Here is a 22783-nt window from a genome sequence, read left to right as displayed (position 1 = left end):
TATAGACGGGATGTAGTCACATAGGTTGCCCTTATTTGTGTTTCTTACAGGGTAGAGGCTGGGTTGCCATTGTAAAACTGAAGTGAGAGAAAATAAACAACCGAGCAGGGGCAGTATAGCGGTGTCAAATTTATCCAATGCCATTATTATCTGATTGTATTGTATTTTTCTATTTAATGTCATCAGCAGCCACAGGATGTTTCATTAAATAACTGGAAATGAAAGATGTGTATTTATATGCCACATTACCCTTGAATACAATGTAGTGCTGCCTATTGATGTCACTGCAAGATCTCACCATAGGATCAGGAACCATTGAGGAAAATATTTACTTTAGGTTGATTTTTACTTTCTTTGCTAGGCCTTCCTATAACAGGAACTATTTAATGGACTGATTCTAAATATGAGATAAATTCTTTATATTGTATTGTAACCACTATTTTATATATATAAATATAGTAAAGCTTAACAACGCTTTTTATTGTTATTGTTCTCTGTTCCTACCCAGATTCTGGCCAATGTTATCATTTTCATGTGTGGCAACATGGCTGGAGCGTACCATAAGCACCTGATGGAGCTGGCACTCAAACAGACCTACCAGGACACCTGCAACTGCATCAAGTCCCCAATTAAACTGGAGTTTGAGAAGAGACAGCAGGTAACGTGGTTAATAACACGTAATTAAAACACTGAAACAATGAACACCAGGCAATAAAATATTTATGATGTTGCTGTTCATTACAATAATTGTTACAGTAATGACTTTCAGATTTTAAACATTACCTCTAATTATCATTTGCTAATTTAGTAATATAGTGTAGTACAATGGCATGGGGAAATGTTGGAGCCTTGTTAGAATGACTTATCTTATAATGTAGTCTGAATATTTATGTCATGCACTCGAGTCAAACATCCCACTGCTACTTAACTCATCTTTCCTCTATTGTTCTTTTGTTTCCTGTGTATTTTTATGTCATACGTACATGCTATACTTAGCGGTTCCATAGAGTATTTGAGTGTTTTACACATTTGCCTAACAAGTGAAAGATCCCCAATTTGATCCCAAGAGGAGACACAAATCCCAATGAGTTTGTGTCAGGAAAGATATGTGGTGTAAAAAAAATCTGCCATATAAAACATGCAGAGCTGCCATGTGAATATGGGAACAGCTGAAAGTAGCACTTGTGTCCTGTGCTTAAAATGTCACTCTTCATATTAACACTCAAATTGTTGAAATCAATCAGCTCTGGATAAATGGATTCCTTCTTATAGCACTTTTCTATTCCACCTGAGCACTCAAAGCGCGTCATACAACTTGCCTAATTGACCCGTTCATACAATCAGTTTTATTATGCTTAAGTGCTTTCTGTTAGTATTTGAGTATCTTTGGCATGCAGACCTGAACAGCCAGGGATTGAACCATCAACCGTCCAGCTACTAGATGAGCTGCTCTACCTTCTGAGTTACAACGACAGAGAACTTTGTCAGGGCTACACTGTGCAGAATGTGGGAATTGTTAACGATGTCAGTGTGTGATTATCTCAGCCTATATTGCTATAGTTGGTTTTTTTATGACAATTATCCTCATTGAGGATTAATGGTAATATTTTCTATGATTTCTTTTAAAATTTTCTTATGTGAACACACATCACTCACATTTTGGATCGTGCTAGTTGTTTTCTATTATTGATATTGTACCAGCTTGCATTGTCTTTCTCTGCATCTACCTGCAAAGTTGGAAGCGTTGAAATATAATAATGCTAATTTGTTATTAATACTTTCAAGTGGTGCAGCATCCTGTGAGATAGTATTAGCAAAGTGTTGATTAAAGCACTCTGATGTGCGACTCTGGGATCTGGCTAGCTTTTTACTACAGCTTTTGGTGAGTTATTTAGTGAGATGATGTGAATCCAGCTGCTGTTGTGAAAGCCCAGGCTTAGGGTTGAGCTGGTTTTTCATATGGTAAATGCAGGTTGTGGTGTTAGAAGTGCCACGAGGAAAGCTGAAAATGTCTAGGGTGGAGCATTTCGCAGTAGCCCTGGAGTGCTGCTGCTGCCTGTGACAGATGGTAGTAACTGTGCAGAGACACATTCCTCCTGGGCGCTCATTGCACTCATAATATATGCTGTTTGCTGCACTGCATGCTTTTATCCAAAGTGCTCTGCAGTACAGTGAGTGCATACATTTTCACTATGAGTGGTCCAAGTGGACTATGGGAATTCATCATACACCAAAATCACTGGCGGTATTCACAAGAAAAATTTCCCTCTCTTCCACATAAAATCCTCTGAGCGTGAAAAAAAGATGATGATCATTGGTTGTCACGTTTGGGCTGATATTGGATTAATTAAGCATTTCCTCCCAGCTTCTCTTCACCCTAAAGGTGAATTGCTTGCTAGGTACTGTAGGTTACACTCAGTAGTCTGAGACACCTGAGAAAATAAAGGAGAAAGAAGTGAATAAAGGCTGAATTTAAATTGTAAGGGCTTGCAAGAAAGTAATGAATACTTGCAATCAATTCATTTTCTGTGCCAGCAACCTAATGCATGCACTCTAGTTTAACTTTAAACCTATACATTAAATTGAATTTAGTTTATACACCTCATAGAAATTAAGTATAGATAACACAAAGTGAGTTAAACTTCAGGAATATCAATGTGTCCAGCTAGGAAGCATCAACCATTGTGAATGCTCTGGTCTGTGAGCACAGATTCCACTGAAGGACCTCATCCCACCTTCATGTAGTCTTTGGGCAAAAACATACATGAAAGGTTCACTAAAGGTCATCATGGGGGCTCTGTCAGTGTTCCTCCTGTTTCTCCTTTCACAAAGGAGCAGATACTGGTCAATCATTACTGGAATCATTACCCGTCTCCTGGTTTCTCAGCCATACTTTTGAAACTTTGCTGGGAGACATAGCAGACCTTACCGTCTTTTAATGATTGTATGGATGCGCCACGTTGTAGAAGCTGGCCTACCTATACAACCTGAGAGGGCTGCAGATATTGTGTCATACTCCCAGTAGTGAAAAGGACGCGACCAAAAAAAGCAAAACTAGCAAAGAATCAGCAAGGAAGGAGAAGGAGAGAGCACCAGCATCTTGCAGTCACTACCTGCTAAAGCATTCCCTTTCTGGGAGTTGTCTTTTTGTTGCAGGTGAAAGTGATTCACAGTGGCATATGTTTGCTAACTGGAGTGAGTGATATTGCTGAAGTTTAACTGACTTTGCTGTTCATTTTCTAAACCTAATATGCATGTATATTTCATGTGACCATCTGCTATCTGCTTATTCCTTAAGTTACAGGTGTGGGGCAATGAATCAATGTGGCCCTGAGGCAATAGACTCCACAGTTAACAGAAATAGGTTATGTTTATGCATATGTCATATTTGCTTTGTGATTTAACCAACTACTGTACATGACCTGAATTTAACTATTTAATTTCCTCGTCACTTTGTCACATACATTTAAGTGCGTCATGGTAAAAATAAATAAAAAAGTTAATTACATAATGATCAGCTTTTTTTTCTTGATGTTTCTGACTGTCCCTGCATTACTGCTACTTCTTTTTTTCCTTTGTTTTCTGCCATTAGGAGCGTCTCCTACTGTCTCTGCTGCCAGCTCACATTGCCCGTGTAATGAAAGCCGAGATCATCCAGAGATTAAAGGGTCCAAATTTTGGCCAGATTGAAAACACAAACAATTTTCACAACCTCTATGTCCAGAGGCACACTAATGTCAGGCATGTATCTTTTTTAAATCAAATGTATTGTAGCCAAGTGGTTCTGTATTTTGTATATAGGTCAAATTTACATACAGAGTAGGTACATACTAATGTATATTTTCAAATCAGATGTTTTCTAAACTATAAAATCATTAAAGTGTATCCATTACTGTTTTTTATATATCTAGCATACTTTATGCTGATATAGTCGGATTCACACGACTGGCCAGTGACTGCTCACCTGGAGAACTTGTGCACATGCTGAATGAACTGTTTGGCAAATTTGACCAAATAGCTAAGGTAAACTTTTGCCTGCTTTGCTCTTGTAATGAATTACTGTCCTAACACATGCTGATCTTCTTTAGATTAACAGAGCTTACCTCTCAAACTGCTTTACTGGAAAGTATTTTACTCGCTAGGAAATTTGTGAAGTGTGGAATTCACAAATTCTTATTCACATGTTAGAAATTCTTAAAATTTCATGTATGTCCCTGCACCCTTGAATCATCCATGCCAGTCAAACAAATGTCTTTGAATGAAAATATTGCATACTAAAATTAGCCCTGCAGCATTCAATGAGGCGTAACACTGATTATAACCAGCTTTTAATGCAATGTCATGCAAAATGGTTACATTTAGTTTTCTCTAATGTTTTTTCAAATTCCTGCAAACACCTTGTACTCAGTTATTTGATGGTTAGACACCATACAGTTTGTGCTGAAAGTGTCCTAGATAGAAGATAGATCTCAGTAGTTTTCACTTTCACTGATACATAAGTTTCTGTCACTGATATTTATCAAACAAACTGATTTCAAAAAGTAAAAAGATTTTATTTATTTATAATTCACACCGTGTTCTAGCTTTTGGAAGCAGGGTTGTAAATGAACATTTTGATATTTACCTGACCTTTTGTAGCAGAGACTATATTTCACCCTTCTATATGCAGGAAAATGAATGTATGCGGATCAAAATCCTTGGTGACTGTTACTACTGTGTGTCCGGCCTGCCAGAGTCACTGCCGAACCACGCCAAAAACTGTGTAAAAATGGGTCTAGACATGTGTGAGGCCATTAAGTAAGTGCTGCCATGGAGTAAAATTGTTTTTCCAATTTCATTTACTAGAGTTCAGCCTGGTGAATGAATCACTGATGTCAAAAACATGTTGTGACGATGTTCAGATTGTTAGTGTGGTTACTGGAAAACAGAAATAAGTATTAACATACTGATTAGCAGACCTGCAATGAAAACAAAGAACTAATTGTTGTTGCTGTTTTCCGCTTTTTTTAAGTACTTTTCACTGTTTAGTTTTAGTTTTTTTTAAGCAGCATATATTGTATGTCACAGAGTTAGGCTTGTTTTCTGACAGGCTAGATCACATGCATTGTTTTTTTCCTGCTCCACATTAACAAAACACAACTTTTTGATGTATGACAGGAAAGTACGGGACGCCACAGGGGTTGATATCAACATGCGTGTTGGTGTGCATTCTGGGAATGTCTTGTGTGGTGTCATTGGACTTCAAAAATGGCAGTATGATGTCTGGTCACATGATGTCACACTGGCCAATCACATGGAGGCAGGTGGTGTACCAGGGTAAGTGAGAAGCATATAAAAACATACTGTAAGGCATTTGAATTTCAAAACAGGAAATTATGTCGCTAATTCATATTTTGCCTGGACCAGTGTTGTCTGGCTTGTTGTTTGCTAAATGTCCAGATATATTGTTAATATACACAGGAAACCATTCTTTTATCAAATGTTCCCTTTAAGGCGAGTCCACATCACTTCAGTGACACTGGAACACCTAAATGGTGCCTATAAGGTGGAAGATGGGGATGGACAAGAAAGAGATCCTTACCTGAAGGAACATGGAGTCATCACATATCTGGTCATTAACCCAAAGGTATCACACACATGTCAGATCCAGTAAACGAGAATATTGGACACTGAAGAAAACGCATCAACATGAGAATTCAAACACGAAACATGTTTGTCCAGGTCGAGCGGCGGAGCCCACAGCATCATTACCGACCCAGAAACACTCTAGATGGAGCCAAGATGAGAGCCTCTGTCAGGATGACCCGCTATCTGGAGTCATGGGGAGCAGCGAAGCCCTTTGCCAACCTGCACCACAGAGACAGCATGACTAATGAGAATGGGAAGATCAATACTGCTGTGTGTAATTTCTTTCTGGACATGTTTTTTCTTGTTTGTCAGTTAATCTGTAGCTGCTAACTTGTCTCTCTTCTCTTGCACTGTGTTTAGGACGTGAAGATGGGGCAGTATCACTTCCAGAGAAGATCAGAAAGGCAAATTACTCATATTATAGCTCCGCACGATTTCCTTTGACAGGATTATCCTCATCTCTTTTTATATTATAAGGACAGCCAAGAAAATGTTTTGATAACATTTTTTTTTTTACTTTAAGCTTTAAAGTGTGAGTCACTAATGCTATGTGAAAATAACAGATATCTTGTCTCTTACATTTTGTTATCCATTAAAGGACCAAGTCTCAGAAAAAACGGTTTGAGGAGGAGCTCAACGAGAGGATGATCAGGACTTTTGATGGGATAACGTCACAAAAGTATTATTACATACATATAAACATGTATTACTCGTGTTAATATACTCTAAGAACAGACTAGCATATTGTAGATTATCCTACTGCAGATAAGGTCGTGTTTTCTAATAGTACAACTCAATGAACATGGCTGTGTTAAAACACAATATGTTAATTTATTCATGCCTATATTCTTACTACTTTAATCTTAATTTAGTTTTCATTTACTTAATGTTCTTTTCTTTTAAATCCAGTCTATAACACTGCGTTTATGCTTCCAGACAGTGGCTGAAGTCTGAGGACATTCAAAGAATATCGCTGTTCTTTCACAACAAATCCTTAGAGAAAGAGGTAAGAGGCTTTAGAAGCTGTAAATCTTGTAAGTTACATAAATTTGTCATGTCTAAGTTGAGAAATTTCTTGGAGTAGGATTTAAACGTCTTTTTTATAATGCCTAACCATGTTTTTTCTTAATCTTTTCAGTACAGAGCAACAAACTTGCCGGCCTTTAAATACTATGTCACCTGCGCCTGTTTGATCTTTTTCTGCATTTTCATTGTGCAGATTCTGGTCTTGCCTAAGTATGTGCATTTTATATTTCTTTATATTAGAACTGAAAACATTTTAAATCAGTGAGATGGTTTCAGTGTGGCGGGTTTGTGTGGTCATTTTGGGGACAACTTTGTTTGGTGGAACAGATTAAACTTCGTTTCAGAGTTTAAACATTCAACTTTTTTTGCAGGACAACAGTCTTGGGAATATCCTTTGGAATGGCTTTTCTCATCCTTTCCCTTATCCTCTTTATATGTTTCATTGGACACCTCCTGGTGAGTAGTGTCTTTATGCAAAGTCAATTCCTCCAGGCATCTTTGTACTTGGTCTTTTCACATCAGCGGATAGGCCTGCTGTTTAATGTAGCCCTTGTGTTCTTAATGTTTATCCTAATGTCATTCCAAAGGCACACGAGTGATCCAAGCGCCTCTCTGGTCAGCTTAACAGCCCATTAAGTGACCCTTAAGTCAACACAAGTGCCACTTTGGTGTAGCTTTGGGGGAATGGTCCAGAGCACACCGGTTATTCTGTATTATTTCCCAGGTGCCATTTACATGCACAGATGCAATCATCAAATTTTACGCCACACATTGTCATCATCCTGTTTCTAGTGGAATGATTTGTTTCAGGAAATCATTACAGAAAATTTGCATTTTGCAATCACAGAAAATACGCCGGTGGGAGTGTGAAGGTTCTAGAAATCACTAACAAAAGTAAAGCAATGTAAGTGCATGTTTAATACATTTGTTCCTGTCTTGAAAACAACATGAAAATATAAGGCAGCTGTTCTCAGGATAAATCTACTGTTTCGGTGGAGTGAAGGGCTAGATTATCACAAACTTTTCCACTGTATAAAAGCTGTACAGCTGACCTGTATAATGTGTAGACCCCCCCCCCCCCCCCCAAAACAAATCATTACTGTATTCATCAGGAGATCCTTACTTTGTCTTCTGTGTGAGGCTGCGGATATTTATTAAAGTCAGTATTACGCTGGTCTGTTTAATTGACATTAATACTTGTGTTTTCACAGACATGTAATGAAATGACATAAAAAAACTGAAGGTACTATAAAATTTTATAGGCCACGGGTCCATGCAACCTCACTCATTCTTTGATGGCTTTAATTCTTAGTAAGTGTGCATCAGCTGCTGGCTCTGACCTCGGCTCCCCGTGGATGTCGCTGAACTCTAAAGACAAAACTAGAAAAACACTTTATAAACAACCTGTTGCCTTTATATCAGAATTGTTTGGCATTGCTGGTTCGTGCTCTGTTTCATGTCGTGTCATGAAAATGTCTGCGTATTGGGAAATTTACAGTATCTCAGGAAGATGCTTGCAGGGCTACTGTGTAATAATACAGAATCAGCCTACGGTAAATTTTATGATTCCTTTTGTCAGACCACATGTCAAATACCTCATGTGAGTTAGATAAACTAAATATGATACAATTTCACATTTAAATAATACTTATTTATAATTTCTTTCCTGGATTGGAAGCACTGAACATCTTTGACCAGTCAGTTTTTGTTTTTTTTAGTCACTGAAAATAGCTTCTGTTTATTTAGAAAATTAAATATATATATAAAAACAGAAATACAAAAAAGGGAGACCTCTTTGCTTTAAGAAATCTTTGCCGCAGAGTCTTTTATCTTAAGTAGCAAAGTTATTTAAAAGTGACTAATTGAATCTTATGTAAGCACTCACGTCTCTTACATTGATCAACTTGAAATGCTTTCATTTCACTTCATTCATCATTTACTTTTAAGTTCTACACATCCAAATAGCTGTTCTAACAAAATGGTCCACAAATATCTTGATTTCACACCAAAATGATTGCCTCACTAACTCTACATTTCCAATTTTCCCTGTGGTATAAAATAGTCTGCCATCCTTAGTATATTGCAATTTACATCTCTGAGCTATTTAAATGTGACATCCACTCAGCCCTAGTGATGCTCCGATATTTGCTCTGAGATAATCAAGTAAACGATTTGGGTTCTCGCTCTCATTGCTTCACAATGGAACAAACTGTCTGTAACTGACCTGGCACAGGAAGATTTCAATAAATCTTTGATAATAAACAGTAAGCATTAAGTATAAAGTGGCTATGTTGTGCTGCCGGGGTTAGACATGAGGTGCATGATTGCACAGTCTCTGTTGCTCTAAAGTGACTCTAAATAATATTAATTTCCTTTTTGAACCAGGGTTTGAATCTAGTTAATATCCCATTTTGTCATTATTTAATTATAATAATAACAAAAGAAACACAGGTACTATTACAAGTAGTTTCTAATAAAAATGATTATTGTTGATCATTTCTAAACAGTGTTGTTCATGATAAAGTCACTTAAAGTTGTAATTTTGCAACTCTGTTATTTCATTTGTGTTGAAATTAAAATGTTGGAATTAATTGCTATGAACTTAAGTGGAACCCTCTCCATCATTATATGGCTCTCGGATTTTTCCTTTGCCCTGCTGAGGAAATACAGGTTAATCAGAAAGTGTTGCTTCTGCGTCTGAACTTATGTTTAGTTTAGTTTGTGTCACACTAGTTATCTTTAGTCAACAAAAGCAATGAATTTGCTCTTTAGCACTTGGTTGTTGAGATTATTGTAACTAGCTTGTCCATCGTTGTGGCTTCCTTTGCACGTGACATATTTGTGACATTATATCCCAGCTCTTTCATACCTTATTGCATTTGTGTGTTGTGTGTCTACGTGTTCCTGCAGCACTGCAGTAAAAGCACCTCCACTTCTTGGATGTGGTTGCTGAGGTCATCAGTTATTATTGCCAACAAACCATGGCCCCGCATCACTCTCACCATGACAACCACAGCTCTAATACTTATAATGGCAGTCTTCAACATGGTAAGCTTTTTCGATGTGCAGGTAATACACTGAGGGAGTGGGACCACACCTTTCAGGCTTTACGAGGAATATATATAGCAGTCCTTCTGATAACACATCTCCTAATTGTAACTGCAGCATAATTAGAAAGTAAAATGCGGCATGTTATCTCACAAAAATAAATGGGCTTCTTTAAAATTATATTCTTAACAACCTTGCAGAATACAAATGAATAATATAAAAATGATATCTTCATTTACTGCAGCAAGAAGCAAGTCAGTCATCATGTTTAGAGCCTGTGGAAAATATTATGTAGCATTCATTAATATGCCCTCTTCCTTTTTTCTTTTTTTTCTTGCTTGTAAATTAAGCCTGAAAAATATTTAACTACAGAGCAAATATCTTGCATTGTTTCTTTGCAGTGAGTCTATCAATTGGCTCCTAAGACCAGAAGATTGTTTACCCAGCATTTCATAAAAGTGCCAAGACAATTTGCGTGCAGTGATGACTGAATGCTGTATTTAACATTTACATCGTTGCTTTGATTTTCTATATTTCTTTTCCGATTTATCTGATTGAGGTTTATTTTTGTAGACAAGGAAGCCCATCAAAACATAAAGCCTCAGACAAAGGTGGGATGGAAGCCTGAGGCTTGAAAGGAAGCTGCGTGATAAAGCACAATGTCAGGACCCTGGTTTAGACCTTCACACAAATCGATTCCAGAGATTATAATCGTATTTTGCGTCTGACTTGGGTCAGTCGCTCAGGGCGTATGAACCAAATTAACCTGGCTTTGCTCAGCGGGGCAGCCAATCCTCATTTTATCCTGCAGGTTCACTTTAAACGACGTTGTTGAATGCTTGTCACTATTGGCCTCTTATCTAACAAGATTCTATTTTCCTCCTGCAAGTCTAATGCAGACTACTTCATCTTGTCCCATGCTGATGTGCAAAGAGGCAGGCAGAGAAAGCGTATTTATAATTTGCATGACAATTCCCTGGATTGTTTTCTGTGGTCCTGAATTTCTGTTGACTTTGTGTTTTTCTTCTAGTTCTTTTTGGAAGACAGCGCGCTGCCTCCAGTTCCTAATTACAATTCATCCAATGAAACACTGTTTTACAATAAAGAGGAACTAATCACCCTCTCTGGGAAAAACAATTTCTACCTTCCTGTAAGACAAACATCGTCATCATCATCATACTTTATTCAGAAATTTGTTACTTTAGGTTTTTGTTTTTCTACAAATTTTCAGTTACTCCTCCTCCTCTTTCTGTATAGTATTTAATTTACAGTTGCATCCTGGGCCTGATCTCCTGCTCAGTGTTCCTGAGGATAAACTACGAGCTGAAGATGATTATCATGTTGACAGCAGTTGTGGTCTACAATGTCATTATCCTACAAACACATGCCTCTCTGCTGGACGAATACAGCAGATTTCTGTACGAGACCGAAAGCCTTGACAGGTAGGCTTAAAGTGAAAAACAGGAACACTTCAGGGGGAGCATGAGATGGATGAAAACAGTCAAAGAGGGTTAGGAGACTGTGATGGTAGCCCGAGGAGGAAGTTCTGAGCAAACTGAGAAATGGTAAATTATATTTTTTTGCAGCTATAAGGCATGCTACGATAAAAGAGGTGAATGGGTTAGCTTAAGATTTTATAGCAGTAAAATGTTAATGCACCAGTTATTCACTAGTGAAGTAGACAACTGCTTTAGAGTTAAAATCTATATTTAAAAAGTCAGAGACCAAGCTTCATTGAATAGTTTCCCTATGTGCCATGATGCACCCACCCATGCAGAAAGAAAAGGAAAAAGCTAATCATGCTATGATAGGAAGTGCCAAACTTTATAAGAACAAGTGTCTATATATAGATGGTATATAAGAATCAATTAAACATGATGTAGTATGAGAAATATGTTTTATGAGTTACTGTTACTTCTTGTAAAATAAATGGCACCAAAATGTTTCTGCTTGTTTCTATGTCTACTCATGTTAAATTGAGACATCACAAGGCATCAGAGGCGCTCCCATCTTTCAGGATGTCACCCAGTATTTGATGAACTCAGACTTGCCATCATAGTATTAAATGGCTGTTATTATTTAACTCATGCAAAGGAAGTTTTTGCTCTGTCCCCCAAGTCACAGCTGAGCTGAGCTGCTAAGAGAGACTATAGAGATGTTGGGACATGAAGAGACAAATCTTCCCCCATAGATGAGCATAACTGAATTAACCCTTACAGATTATGACATCAATTGTAATTTCACTAGAAAATATGGATTTCTTCTGAGCTGGAAGACAGGTTTTTGAATGTAATTTCTAACATAAATTTTTTTGACGTCTAAAGCATCATTAGCTTCTTCTTTGTGAGCAAATAAATGTCAGCAGATGTCTAAATTGTCTGATTCCCCACCAAGGACGGCACTTTTCTGTCTGGTTATGGGCGTTACTGTCCCGGACTGTAAAACTGATAAATCTGAAAAGTTTTGATAATTTTTCTAGTTGGAAAAATCTTAACAGCTGTTATTTCTTTAATTAAAAAAAGAAGAAGAATCACAGCGTTGATAAAACCTTGCTTTTTATGATAGTGGAAGACTGAAGTTTTATATTCAAGAGCTTTTGCAGAGCTGTATCTCTGAGGATCATGAACACTTGCTTTTTTTTTTTCCTTCTTGAGAAATGTCTCTAGTCGATACACCCTTGCAGGAGGGCTAACCCCCCTCCGAAACGCATCCAGTAAACAAGCTCTTGTCACAGCAAAGCAGAAGCGACAGTCTTAATTAAGTGACAGGTTGGAATAAAACGCTCTGCTAGACATCTCTACTGACTGCAGTCAAAAATTCCCTTTCTCATCTATAACTTTTAGTTTTCTAGCCCTCTTTTGCTGTTCCATCTTTTTTTTTTTTGTTGTTGTTCAGTCGCATTTTATTTCTGTCTTTATCTTTTTCTTATCTTACAAAAACATTTGTCTATTTTTTTCCTGCCCAGACCAGGAGTTCTCAAAGACCTGAAGACTATGGGCTCTATATCCCTCTTTATCTTCTTCATCACTCTGCTTGTGCTTGCCAGGCAGGTAAGTCTAAGCTGTAATAGCCTGAATGGTGTTGTCATCGGTCTCCTGCTGCACAGTTTATCGCTAAAAGAAAAGTAGTTTTCGTCTGTGTGCCATTATTACACCATCATTGGACTTTTTCCATTCTTTTTAGCTGTGGGTTTTGGATGTTGATGGAAAGTTATTTTTACTGTATTTGCAAAATGTAAAAAACCAAAAAAAATCCTCTGATTTAGAAATTTTCCCATGTGATGTGTTCTTACCAGCTGCTAGCTTTAGTCTTTTGAAGCATGTTGAGAGCATTGCTAAGCTTTAGCCTTATCTTTTACCTACCTTCCTTTAGATTCTTTGACCCTTAATGGTCTCTCATAGATTAACACATTTTAATGCCACTAATGTTTTACGTGACTCATTTCTTATATGTCACAACGGCGATGCTTTGGATGATTATAAATGCAGACAAATTTGTAGCTCTGATGCTGCTGGTTCTGCCTCTCTCTCTGTATCTCTTTATTATCTCAGAGCTTTGTGAGGAAAAAACAGTGGCTCTCATTTATCTTCTAAGTGAAAATCAATCAGTGAACTTGGTAGAAATGGTTAAGCTTTTTGGCTGCTGTGACACACTGAAAGAGAGGCATCTTTAGACCAATTTGTGTAACCTCCCTCAGTCACTCAGGGGCAGCGATTTACATCAGCAAGTCTGCTGTTACTCAGATGTAATTTGAGATTTAGTAGTGAGAGAGAAACCAGAGGCTGGAGAGTAACATGTTCTTCTGACTTGTTTGGGGGTTCTGCTGAATTGTTCGTACTAGAATTGGAGCATCGTATTTGTACAGCCCGAGGCCTGTACTATATGAAGAAGGATTTTTTGCTTAGGGAGGTAACCTATACACTTAAAGTGCAATGGAGCAGGTTATGTTTAAGATGCACAAATAAACAGCTACATCATTACTTCCTATTGACCACTCAGTAATCTGGAAAATATTATCACCATCCTGGAAGATCGCTGAGACCTTGATGCTAAAAGCTTCTAAAGAGTGGTTTTTCACCAGTATTTTGCATAAGAAATGCAGATTCTTTTTTTGTTATACATGTACACAGTATATCATAAATAAAGTGTATTACTTTGCATAGGTTAGAATAGTGTCACATTCAGGATTTTGTCACTCAGGGAGAGTAGGCATGGTCAAAGGAATATTGCTGTTTCATTTTTAAATGGGATGGAGCTGATCACCTGGGCTCTACTGTGTACTGTCAGCAAGGCTGCTGGAAATGGTTTTCACTGTGGATGCTGTGGATGTCCTGAAAAGCTACGACAGAACTGGATACTGACACTTAATCAATTTTCCTGTAGACTCCTGTTGGTGGCCGCAACAACACCACGCCAACGGACTCTGTTCTGGACCGTTCTCTTCAGCTGGGTCCACGTCTTTCCGGCGCCCTTCACTTCGCTCTCGACAGATCTTCTCCATGTCTGTTTGGGTCTCCCCACTTTCCTTTTCCCTTGAAGGTTCCAGTCCAGTGCTTGCCTTGTGATGTTGTCTAGTGGTTTTCGAAGTATGTGGCCTATCCAGCCCCATTTTCTCTTTTTGATGTCTTGATCAACTGGGTTCTGGCTGGTTCCCTTCCACAGGTCTGTGTTTGAGATCTTCTCAGGCCATCTGATGTTGAGGATGTGTCGCAAGCACTTGTTGATGAAAATCTGTATCTTGCTGGTAGTGGTGTTGGTCACTCGCCACGTCTCGGACCCATACAGGAGGAGTGCTTTCACGTTGCTGTTGAAGATGCAGATCTTGCTGCGCTGAGATAAGGCTTTGGAGTTCCAGATGGGTCGCAGGGTGTTGAATGCAAGCCTTGCTTTGTTGATCCGGCTCCTAACGTCTTCATCTGCGCCGCCATCACTGTTGACTATGCTTCCTAGGTAGACAAAGCGGTTGGTTTCTACCAAGTCTTGTCCCTGTAGCTGCAGTGGATGTTCTTGTCGGTTGTTCAACCGCATCACTTCCGTTTTTCTGACATTGATCTTCAGGCCGGTCTTTTCTGCCTCCTCAGCGAGCCGTGTAAGCTTGGACTGTGCATGTTGCTGCTTATGGGACAGAAGGCTGATATCGTCTGCAAAATCCAGGTCCTCCAGCTGTTTGGTGAGGTTCCACTGGATGCCGGTGTTGCTGCCCTCTGTGGTTCTTCTCATGATCCAGCCCATGACGATCAGGAAGATTGTTGGCGACAGCATGCAGCCTTGCCTCAGTCCAGTTTTCACTGCGCAGGGGTTGGTCAGTTTTCCATTGTGGATGATCTGGCAGGACGAGTCTTCATAAAGCTGTTGGATGATGTTGATGAGCTTCTGCGGGATTCCGTAGTACTGCATCAGTTTCCACATGGTCGTCCCTTTATCTAAATGTGCTTTTCAGAGAGAGTTAAATGTATTTCAAGGTGTAATTATATCTGCACCACAAATAATAAATTCTATTTATTAATATCTAAAGTGTTACACGCGCTTCTGATTTGTGTACACACACAGTTTTTAAATCACTGCCTCTATTTTTGTTGCTGGCTGAAACATGTGGTAATATCTGTGCTGTCCAATCCGGTCATCTGCATTGCTTGATCATAATTGTCCCGTCCTGCGAGCACGTTTTTCCTTGGTTGGTCATTTTTATTTACCAGATCAGTTCACTGCATATGACAATTAAACAGGATTGACTAGAGTTGCCATCACAGACTACCTGAGGTGTGAGTGCTGAAGAAAAGGAAAAAAAAAAATCAATCCCATCAGAGCCTTTAATTCTACCTGATCCTGGAACGTTTTATTCCACTTGTCCTTCCTGATCTTGGGCTCTGAAGAAGGCCTTGTTATTACACTGGTGAAGTAACTACATCATTTAAGCAAAGCTGCAAAAATCACTGGGTCGGTCTTGTCTGCCTTGACCAAAAGTCATACTGTATGAGGTTTTTGTAAATGTGCCTAAATTCTTGCATTTTTGTACATTTCATGTCCTAAGGCTTGTTGGTGTCCATATTTGTGGCTGTTTCTGTTTTTCTCTGTGACTTCTTGGAAGAAAGCTGTACAGCTATACCTTCAGTCTCTTTACCTCTGTGTCCTCTTGTAACAGAATGAATATTACTGTAGGTTAGACTTTCTCTGGAAGAACAAGTTCAAGAAGGAGTGTGAGGAGATTGAAACCATGGAGAACCTCAACCGCGTTTTGCTGGAGAATGTCCTGCCCGCGCATGTCGCAGAGCACTTCCTGGCCCGTAACTGGAAGAATGAGGTAGGAATTTATAATCTGTGTTGTTTTTTATAATAATAACTAATGTAAATGTAACATTATCCAGATTTTATTTTCACAATAGCTACAGGACTAATGAATGTAGAATTACACAGAGGACTTCAAAGTGCGTGTTTATGTGCAAAGTTCTTTTGCGTTCATTCGCTGATGCATCACAAAAGAAGGATGTTTAATTCAGGATATCAAGACACAATTGTCAAATGCAAAATATTGAATACACTGTTTTAAAATGTGTGATTAATTTAAACTGAAATATTCATTGGTTGTTTATTAAAATAATAAGGGCTAAAGCTCAGATTTTTATTTTGAAAGTGCAAACTTTAAATGAACCTGACACTTGTTTTGTAGTGTGACAGTATGATGCCTTGCATGACTCATTCATCGCTGTAAATCCTGTTACATCCCCTGAAGTTTTAGATCTGAGGGAGTTCAGAGAATGTGGCATCCTGGAGGTCATGTAAGATTAAACAGGAGAGCAGCATCTGCTGCAGAAATCCTGAGTGACGAGTCAGCAGTTGACTTCATTTCTGTTCTTGAACAGGGTCCAAGAACAAGATGCTCTAATGAGATTTCAAGCAACTGTTTGTTGTTTTTTTGGATGGTGGTTTGGGTGATTTGCCTCCTTTAATTTGTCAATTATGTTTCATGTGCTGCCCAGGGATTGATTTTTACTTGTTTTGAAGTTTGTTTGTTTTTTAGGTCTGAATAAAACACAGAAAACCCCATAGGCAACCCGTTCTCACTCCCAAAGCGTAACATTTTACGCTAGGTGACAAATCGTCACCATATTACGTTTTCGGCTACCCACCACGTTCCTAAATGACGACCTCGGAAAAAGAGGAAATATGAGAACCGTCTGGACTGAACCTACACATGTTCGCTCTTTTTCTTCAAATCGCTTAGAAACACGCTATTTAACATCATTAAAGTCCTGGTTAAGGTCAGGAATAAGGTTATGGTCAGGGCTAGGGATAAGGTTAGGTTTAGGGCTGGAATACAGGGCTGGAACGTCTACTACCGCGGGAGCGTCATTGCACTGGATTCCAGCCATAACCCGCCGCGTACCCTAAGAACGCCGAAGGTCTCCTTTCGCGTTCCTCAGGAACGCCGCGGGACGTGACAAAACGTCGACATGTTACGCCTCGGGAGTGAGAACGCTCTGAATATGCGGTGCAGATCCCATATTTGTCTTTCAAAATCTCTTCATCTGTAATTTATCAGTTTCATAACAAATTTTACAGCATTGTTTTGCACCTGCACAAGCTAACGACTCCACTCTGTCTTCTGCTTCTCTTTGTCATGCAGGATCTGTACCACCAGTCCTACGACCTGGTGTGTGTCATGTTTGCCTCTATCCCAGACTTTAAAGAGTTCTACACTGAGTCTGACGTCAACAAAGAAGGATTAGAGTGCCTCAGGCTCCTCAACGAAATCATTGCTGACTTTGATGAGGTAAATACCCAGATCACCACAAAAACAGACAGAAACCGTGATACCATTGCACTGCTTGACTCGGTGAAGAGTATTGCTTTTTACAGATTCATACAATTAGGTTTTATTGTCTGTGCTGCTATAAATTTGGGTTTTATTCAGTTGAGCTGTGTTTGTATTTCCATGTGTAGTTGCTTTCAAAACCGAAGTTCAGCGGTGTGGAAAAGATCAAGACCATTGGCAGCACTTATATGGCTGCTACTGGGCTGAACACATCGCCAGGGCCTGAATACACATCACAGGTAGGCCCATTACAAAGACATCATCATTTTTGTGTGACTGCCGTATGCACATTATGCAAGAACCTAATGTGTTTCTAGTTGTGCTTTTTTATGTTTCCCAGGAACATGACAGGCAGTATATGCACATAGGGACCATGGTAGAGTTTGCATTTGCCTTGATGGGAAAACTGGATCTTATCAACAAACACTCGTTCAATGACTTCAAACTCAGAGTTGGTGAGTTATGCAGAGAAGCTGAAATTAAATACAAAGTAATGTATATAATATTTTATATATACAGGACTACACTGTAATCTTTCACATATTTAAGTGTACTGACCTCACATGAGAATTGAAAATGAGTGGTTTAAACTGATTAATTAAATTCCACAGCTCGTTTCAGGTAAATGACATGATGTAACAAGATACTATCACTGCAGTGGGGTGAGAGTTTCATTCCTTGTTGCCGCCTTCTCGTTATATTTTCTGGAATCCCACTTCTAGAGTTTTGTATGAAAAGCAGGAATCAGCTTGACTGCAATACATCCAAAATTGCATTGTCATGGAGCCTCTATGCATCCCTTGTTTGTGTAGAGTTCCTGTAAGATGTAGAGTGCACAGATGTCTGAAAAAAACAAGACTAACGCTTATTTATGCAGTAAGACTAAAATAAGAGGTAGAACAGCAGGAAGGCATACTCCAGCTCCCTCTGTGCAATAAGAGTCAGAGTTCGATACCTTCAACCTGTGTCTTAAGATCTCAGCATGGGATGCACCATTAACTCAGCAGTGTGCGTGAGTGACTGTACATCCCTGCTGCTTCCAGATGGGGCTGAAAATGCTCCATGAGAGAGCCGTACACACCCTCACCCACTGGGACTGGACAGAACCAGTAGCTGTGAGACTGTATGCGCCTCCTGCACACTTGAGCAGATTGCAATTTCCAACAATCTGGAGACTGAGTCAGAAGCTCAGTCAAAGAGAAGGCCCAGTGTCATCTCAGTGCTGCGAACAGCCTCCAGACTGCTGGGGATTAAGAGTTGAGCTGCATTTAGCTCGCCCTCCGTTTCATGTTCTGATGAAATCTTGTGAAAAGCTTTGTTCGTTCTCAAAGCAGTAGGGTTCCTGCTCAAGTCGGCTTTGAGCAGCACTCAATAATTAATCAGTGGCATCAACATTTGATTTTGATACATTTTCAACAAGTACGAAATCTAAAAAAGCAGTTTATATTTGTAACCATAAAATAATAAGGTAATTCCAAATGAATGGCAGCAATAGGGACACTGTCTTAAGGATCAGCTGTGGTTTACTAAATGTTTCCTTTGTCAGGTATTAACCATGGTCCAGTGATAGCTGGAGTCATTGGGGCCCAGAAACCCCAGTATGATATCTGGGGAAACACTGTGAATGTAGCCAGCAGAATGGACAGCACCGGAGTCCTGGGGAAAATACAGGTAAATGATTTGGGGAACGTTTGAGTTTAAAGACATAAATAAAAAAACCCCACTTACCCTGCCTATTCACTGCAATACTAAATGTTAAGACAGCTGTCAAACATCAGCTGGTATTTTATTCTGATAGTTTCTTTCAAAGGACCAGCAGACCTCCTTCTTCATACTGCAGACATTTAAATGGCAATATGGATGCTTAAAAAGATAAAACTCTTCTTTCTTATGTGCCATTTATTACAGCAAGGACATCTCATCTTGACATCACATGGCATCGTCAAATCCTATCTTATGTCATGTCTGAGCACTGATAAGACAGAATGGTTTTTCAGCTGCTGCATGGCATGTGGCTGTGGCAATCATTCAGTCTTCAGAGGGCTGTATTACATTTCGCGGCCTGTACACATTTGATAGAGCCATCTGCTGTGCAGTGCGGCACAACTACAGGGCTCGCAATTGCATTCCATGATTTCCAGATGATATTTTAAGACAGATAGAAGGCAGAAATAAGACAATTTCTTTTAAAGTAGCATTGATATTGCCTACCAGAATGTCACTTTCACTCTAGGGCTGCCACAAACGATTATTTTGATAGTCGACTAGTCACCGATTATTTTGCGATTAGTCGACTAATCAGATCATCATCCATTGGATAAAACGTACAGCTTATTGCACCAGCAGCATCTGCTCTTATATAACTATCATTAGTTTACAGCTTTAAGTGTTTAAGGTGCTAACTAAAAATAAAGACAAGATGATAGTTTATTAAATTTTAATGAAATTTGCAGATTGTTTCGGTGAAGTTTAATAAACTCCTTGCTATCTAAAATATAACAGGACACCGGAGTATATTCTCGAGCATCTCACACTTCTGATAATCAGCTGTCTGCTTGACGTTTATTCAGCTGTGTAAAAACTATAACTTTAATCTCAGCCAAACCGATTTACTCAGGAACAAATAAAATACTAAAAAAAAAAAAAGCCAAACAACAACATTTTTAATTTATCTAAGTGACTCATATATATTTAACCTGAGTCGCGAAAGACGGCGGTGGGTTTGAAAACAATTTGCCGGGAGTCCGGTGTTCTCACGGCGCTAGTGACCTAGCCCCCGGCTAGCTATCGAGCTAGTGGGTAACAGACGTCTCCGAAAACGTCGGAGCGCTTTTGAAAATATGTGGTGTCCTGATAAACTGAGCCGATATTTGAGGTTTACACAGCTACATTCTCGCCTGAAAATATGTTAAACGTTTATTTTGTGACCCAGAAAGAATAATAAGAGTAATATTAAAACTAACTAGCTACCGCCATTGTTGGAAACTAAGCTGGGCCGCGCTATGAATTCTGGGACACAGCTGCTTCTTCTTCTTCGGGGTTTAACGGCAGCTGGCATCCTTGTACATGCAGTGCTGCCATCTTCTGTTTCAGTCCGTTATTACACTCTTAAATCCTGCTACTTCTGCGTCTTTTGCGATCTTACAAAGCTTCAAACGACACGTCGACTATTAAATCAGTCGTCGACGATTTTGATAGTCGACGTAATCGTGACTAGTCGACAAATCGTGGCAGCCCTATTTCACTCATGGTAAAATTCCCAGGCTTTCAATGTTGTTTGCTTGTTGTTCACACAGTATTTCATCTTTGTGCTTTGGGAGTACTCTCTCGCTTTAACTTACACATTGAATTTTTATGTTTTTGTTTTCTTCATCTATTAACGACTGAATCCAAATATGCACCAGTGTTGGTAACTCTGCTTGACTCACACATTTTGCTGTTAGGGCTAAAAATGAACGTAAATGTTAGACTTTAAACAAGAGGTATCCAACCACAATCCTGCTGTCAGTGGATTTTAATGAAGCACTGCATCGAAGAAGAACCGTTTACTGATGAGTTAATGGTCAGCAGAATTTTCCCGTGGACAGCTGAGTATTTTTGCCTGTAGGAATTTAATTCAGTCATGTAAGATGAGCAAAATGGTCATCACCCATCTGGTTCTCCCTGCAGGTGACGGAGGAGACGAGTGACATCCTTCTAACCTTGGGGTACATGTGCTCTTGTAGAGGCATCATCAATGTCAAGGGCAAAGGAGAGCTTAGGACCTTCTTTGTGCACACGGAGATGACTCGGTCCCTGTCACAGGGGAACGTAATGCCCTGAGCCTGATTTACACAGGCATGAAGACTTTTGTTTCAGATTGAAGAGGTTTGAATTTCTCAGTGCTGCTTTTATAAAGTGTGGGGCATAAAGGGACCTGATCTACAAGGAGGTAAAAATCGGATTTACTGTTGCGTTACAAATTACCTATGCCACAGCTGTAGTATACATTTTGTCACTTATGTAACTGTAAGTGTAGCATGTACAGGAGATAGGCAGTAACACCTAAAAATATACTGTAATGTGAATGTGGGAGCTGGAAAAAACACAGTTGCACAAGTCAGTCTGATGTAATAATGTACAAGTTCAATGAGAGTGAAAATCTCCAATGGGCTGAATTAATATTCTGCCTCAGTTCTGGGAGGCTTGTGGTAGTTGCTTTATCATAGAAACCCCTTATCAGCAAGGTGCATCAAAACCTATCTCACCCTACAGGATACAGTTTGGATGCCAAATAACTTTTGACTCTGCATGCCCCTAACATGGCAGCATTACCAGAGTTAGGAAGACAGTTTCTTGTCTTTGTACTTTTATCTGCTTTAATTGCACCATTTATCAACTCTTGGCACCAAACATTTTCATTGTTCTACCATTTTTTTTGTGTACAGACGCCAACAACTACGTCACAGTTTTGGCTGGATTTGTTGAGCTGCTGTTCTCACTTGAAGGGGATTTATGTGCGTTCTCCGTTTGGGAACTCATTGTTTGTGTTATTTCAGCACCATATGAATGCAGAAGAATAACTGCATGGCAACAATTTTCAGCAGAGTCTTATAAAGACTTTGGCGCCCCAAAGATAACAGAGGGTATGAATTAACCACTAACTTTTACCTGCTTCCCGAACTCAAGCAAAGTCCTAGGGTAACACAAAAGGCCAGAAATGAAAAATCTGATATTAAAATGAAAGCAAAGGTCAAACCAATACAAGTGAAAATGTCACAGCCACTGTTGCAAAGGTAAAATGTGTCTTGTTAAGAAGAAGAAAAAAACCAGCCAGAAAACAAGGTGTACCATGTGTACATAAGTCCATCGACCTTGTTAGAAGCACCAAGTCTTAGATGTATTTTACAAACAGTCTACGACTATAATAGGAAAAACAAATGAAAAGTAGAATCTATGAATATATTCTGATATTCATGCAGGGCGGTGTTTTCCAAAACAGTCTTTCCAGTTTCTCCTTGGCTGCATTGACTGACGTGATTAGGACATTGATCAGATTTGTCAGTGCTTGCTGAAAATGGAAAATCTGGGGCCAGTTGCATAAATGACTTGAGATGTGTACAAACACATTGCTTTCATGCAATTTATAACAGGATGTGCCGTAACAATGGACACCCTTTGCACACTTAAAAACAGGTGTACATAGTTGGGGGTGTTTTTTTTTGTTTTTTTAGAGCCACAAGCAGAATAAATAAGAGATTAAAACGAAAACATGAATGATAAACCTTT

General features: G+C 39.1%; 1 protein-coding gene across 2 annotated transcripts in view; it reads left to right on the top strand.

Annotated features, from left to right (window-relative positions):
• The window catches only part of adcy2a (adenylate cyclase 2a), a 65226-nt gene extending 42493 nt beyond the window's left edge, over nucleotides 1-22733 (top strand). Inside the window, exons 4-25 of one of the 2 annotated variants that reach the window (XM_042226305.1) lie at nucleotides 509-658; nucleotides 3593-3741; nucleotides 3912-4023; nucleotides 4670-4797; nucleotides 5158-5316; nucleotides 5494-5626; nucleotides 5722-5898; nucleotides 5989-6032; nucleotides 6227-6307; nucleotides 6565-6634; nucleotides 6767-6864; nucleotides 7026-7110; nucleotides 9565-9702; nucleotides 10733-10852; nucleotides 10960-11144; nucleotides 12668-12752; nucleotides 15845-16003; nucleotides 17327-17473; nucleotides 17644-17754; nucleotides 17856-17970; nucleotides 19062-19186; nucleotides 21185-22733. In XM_042226305.1, the coding sequence (XP_042082239.1) occupies nucleotides 509-658; nucleotides 3593-3741; nucleotides 3912-4023; nucleotides 4670-4797; nucleotides 5158-5316; nucleotides 5494-5626; nucleotides 5722-5898; nucleotides 5989-6032; nucleotides 6227-6307; nucleotides 6565-6634; nucleotides 6767-6864; nucleotides 7026-7110; nucleotides 9565-9702; nucleotides 10733-10852; nucleotides 10960-11144; nucleotides 12668-12752; nucleotides 15845-16003; nucleotides 17327-17473; nucleotides 17644-17754; nucleotides 17856-17970; nucleotides 19062-19186; nucleotides 21185-21337 (2724 nt within the window). In that variant the 3' untranslated portion in view covers nucleotides 21338-22733. Of the gene's footprint in view, nucleotides 1-508; nucleotides 659-3592; nucleotides 3742-3911; nucleotides 4024-4669; nucleotides 4798-5157; nucleotides 5317-5493; nucleotides 5627-5721; nucleotides 5899-5988; nucleotides 6033-6226; nucleotides 6308-6564; nucleotides 6635-6766; nucleotides 6865-7025; nucleotides 7111-9564; nucleotides 9703-10732; nucleotides 10853-10959; nucleotides 11145-12667; nucleotides 12753-15844; nucleotides 16004-17326; nucleotides 17474-17643; nucleotides 17755-17832; nucleotides 17971-19061; nucleotides 19187-21184 lie in introns of those variants that run through there. The other variant, XR_006055064.1, reaches the window with a different exon arrangement.
• Nucleotides 22734-22783: the final 50 nt, after the last annotated feature.

The sequence above is a fragment of the Haplochromis burtoni genome, unplaced genomic scaffold (assembly GCF_018398535.1).
Source record: "Haplochromis burtoni strain Fernald_Lab_line unplaced genomic scaffold, NCSU_Asbu1 Contig_206, whole genome shotgun sequence".
Classification (NCBI taxonomy): domain Eukaryota; kingdom Metazoa; phylum Chordata; class Actinopteri; order Cichliformes; family Cichlidae; genus Haplochromis; species Haplochromis burtoni.
This window is presented reverse-complemented; position numbering and strand designations above follow the sequence as displayed.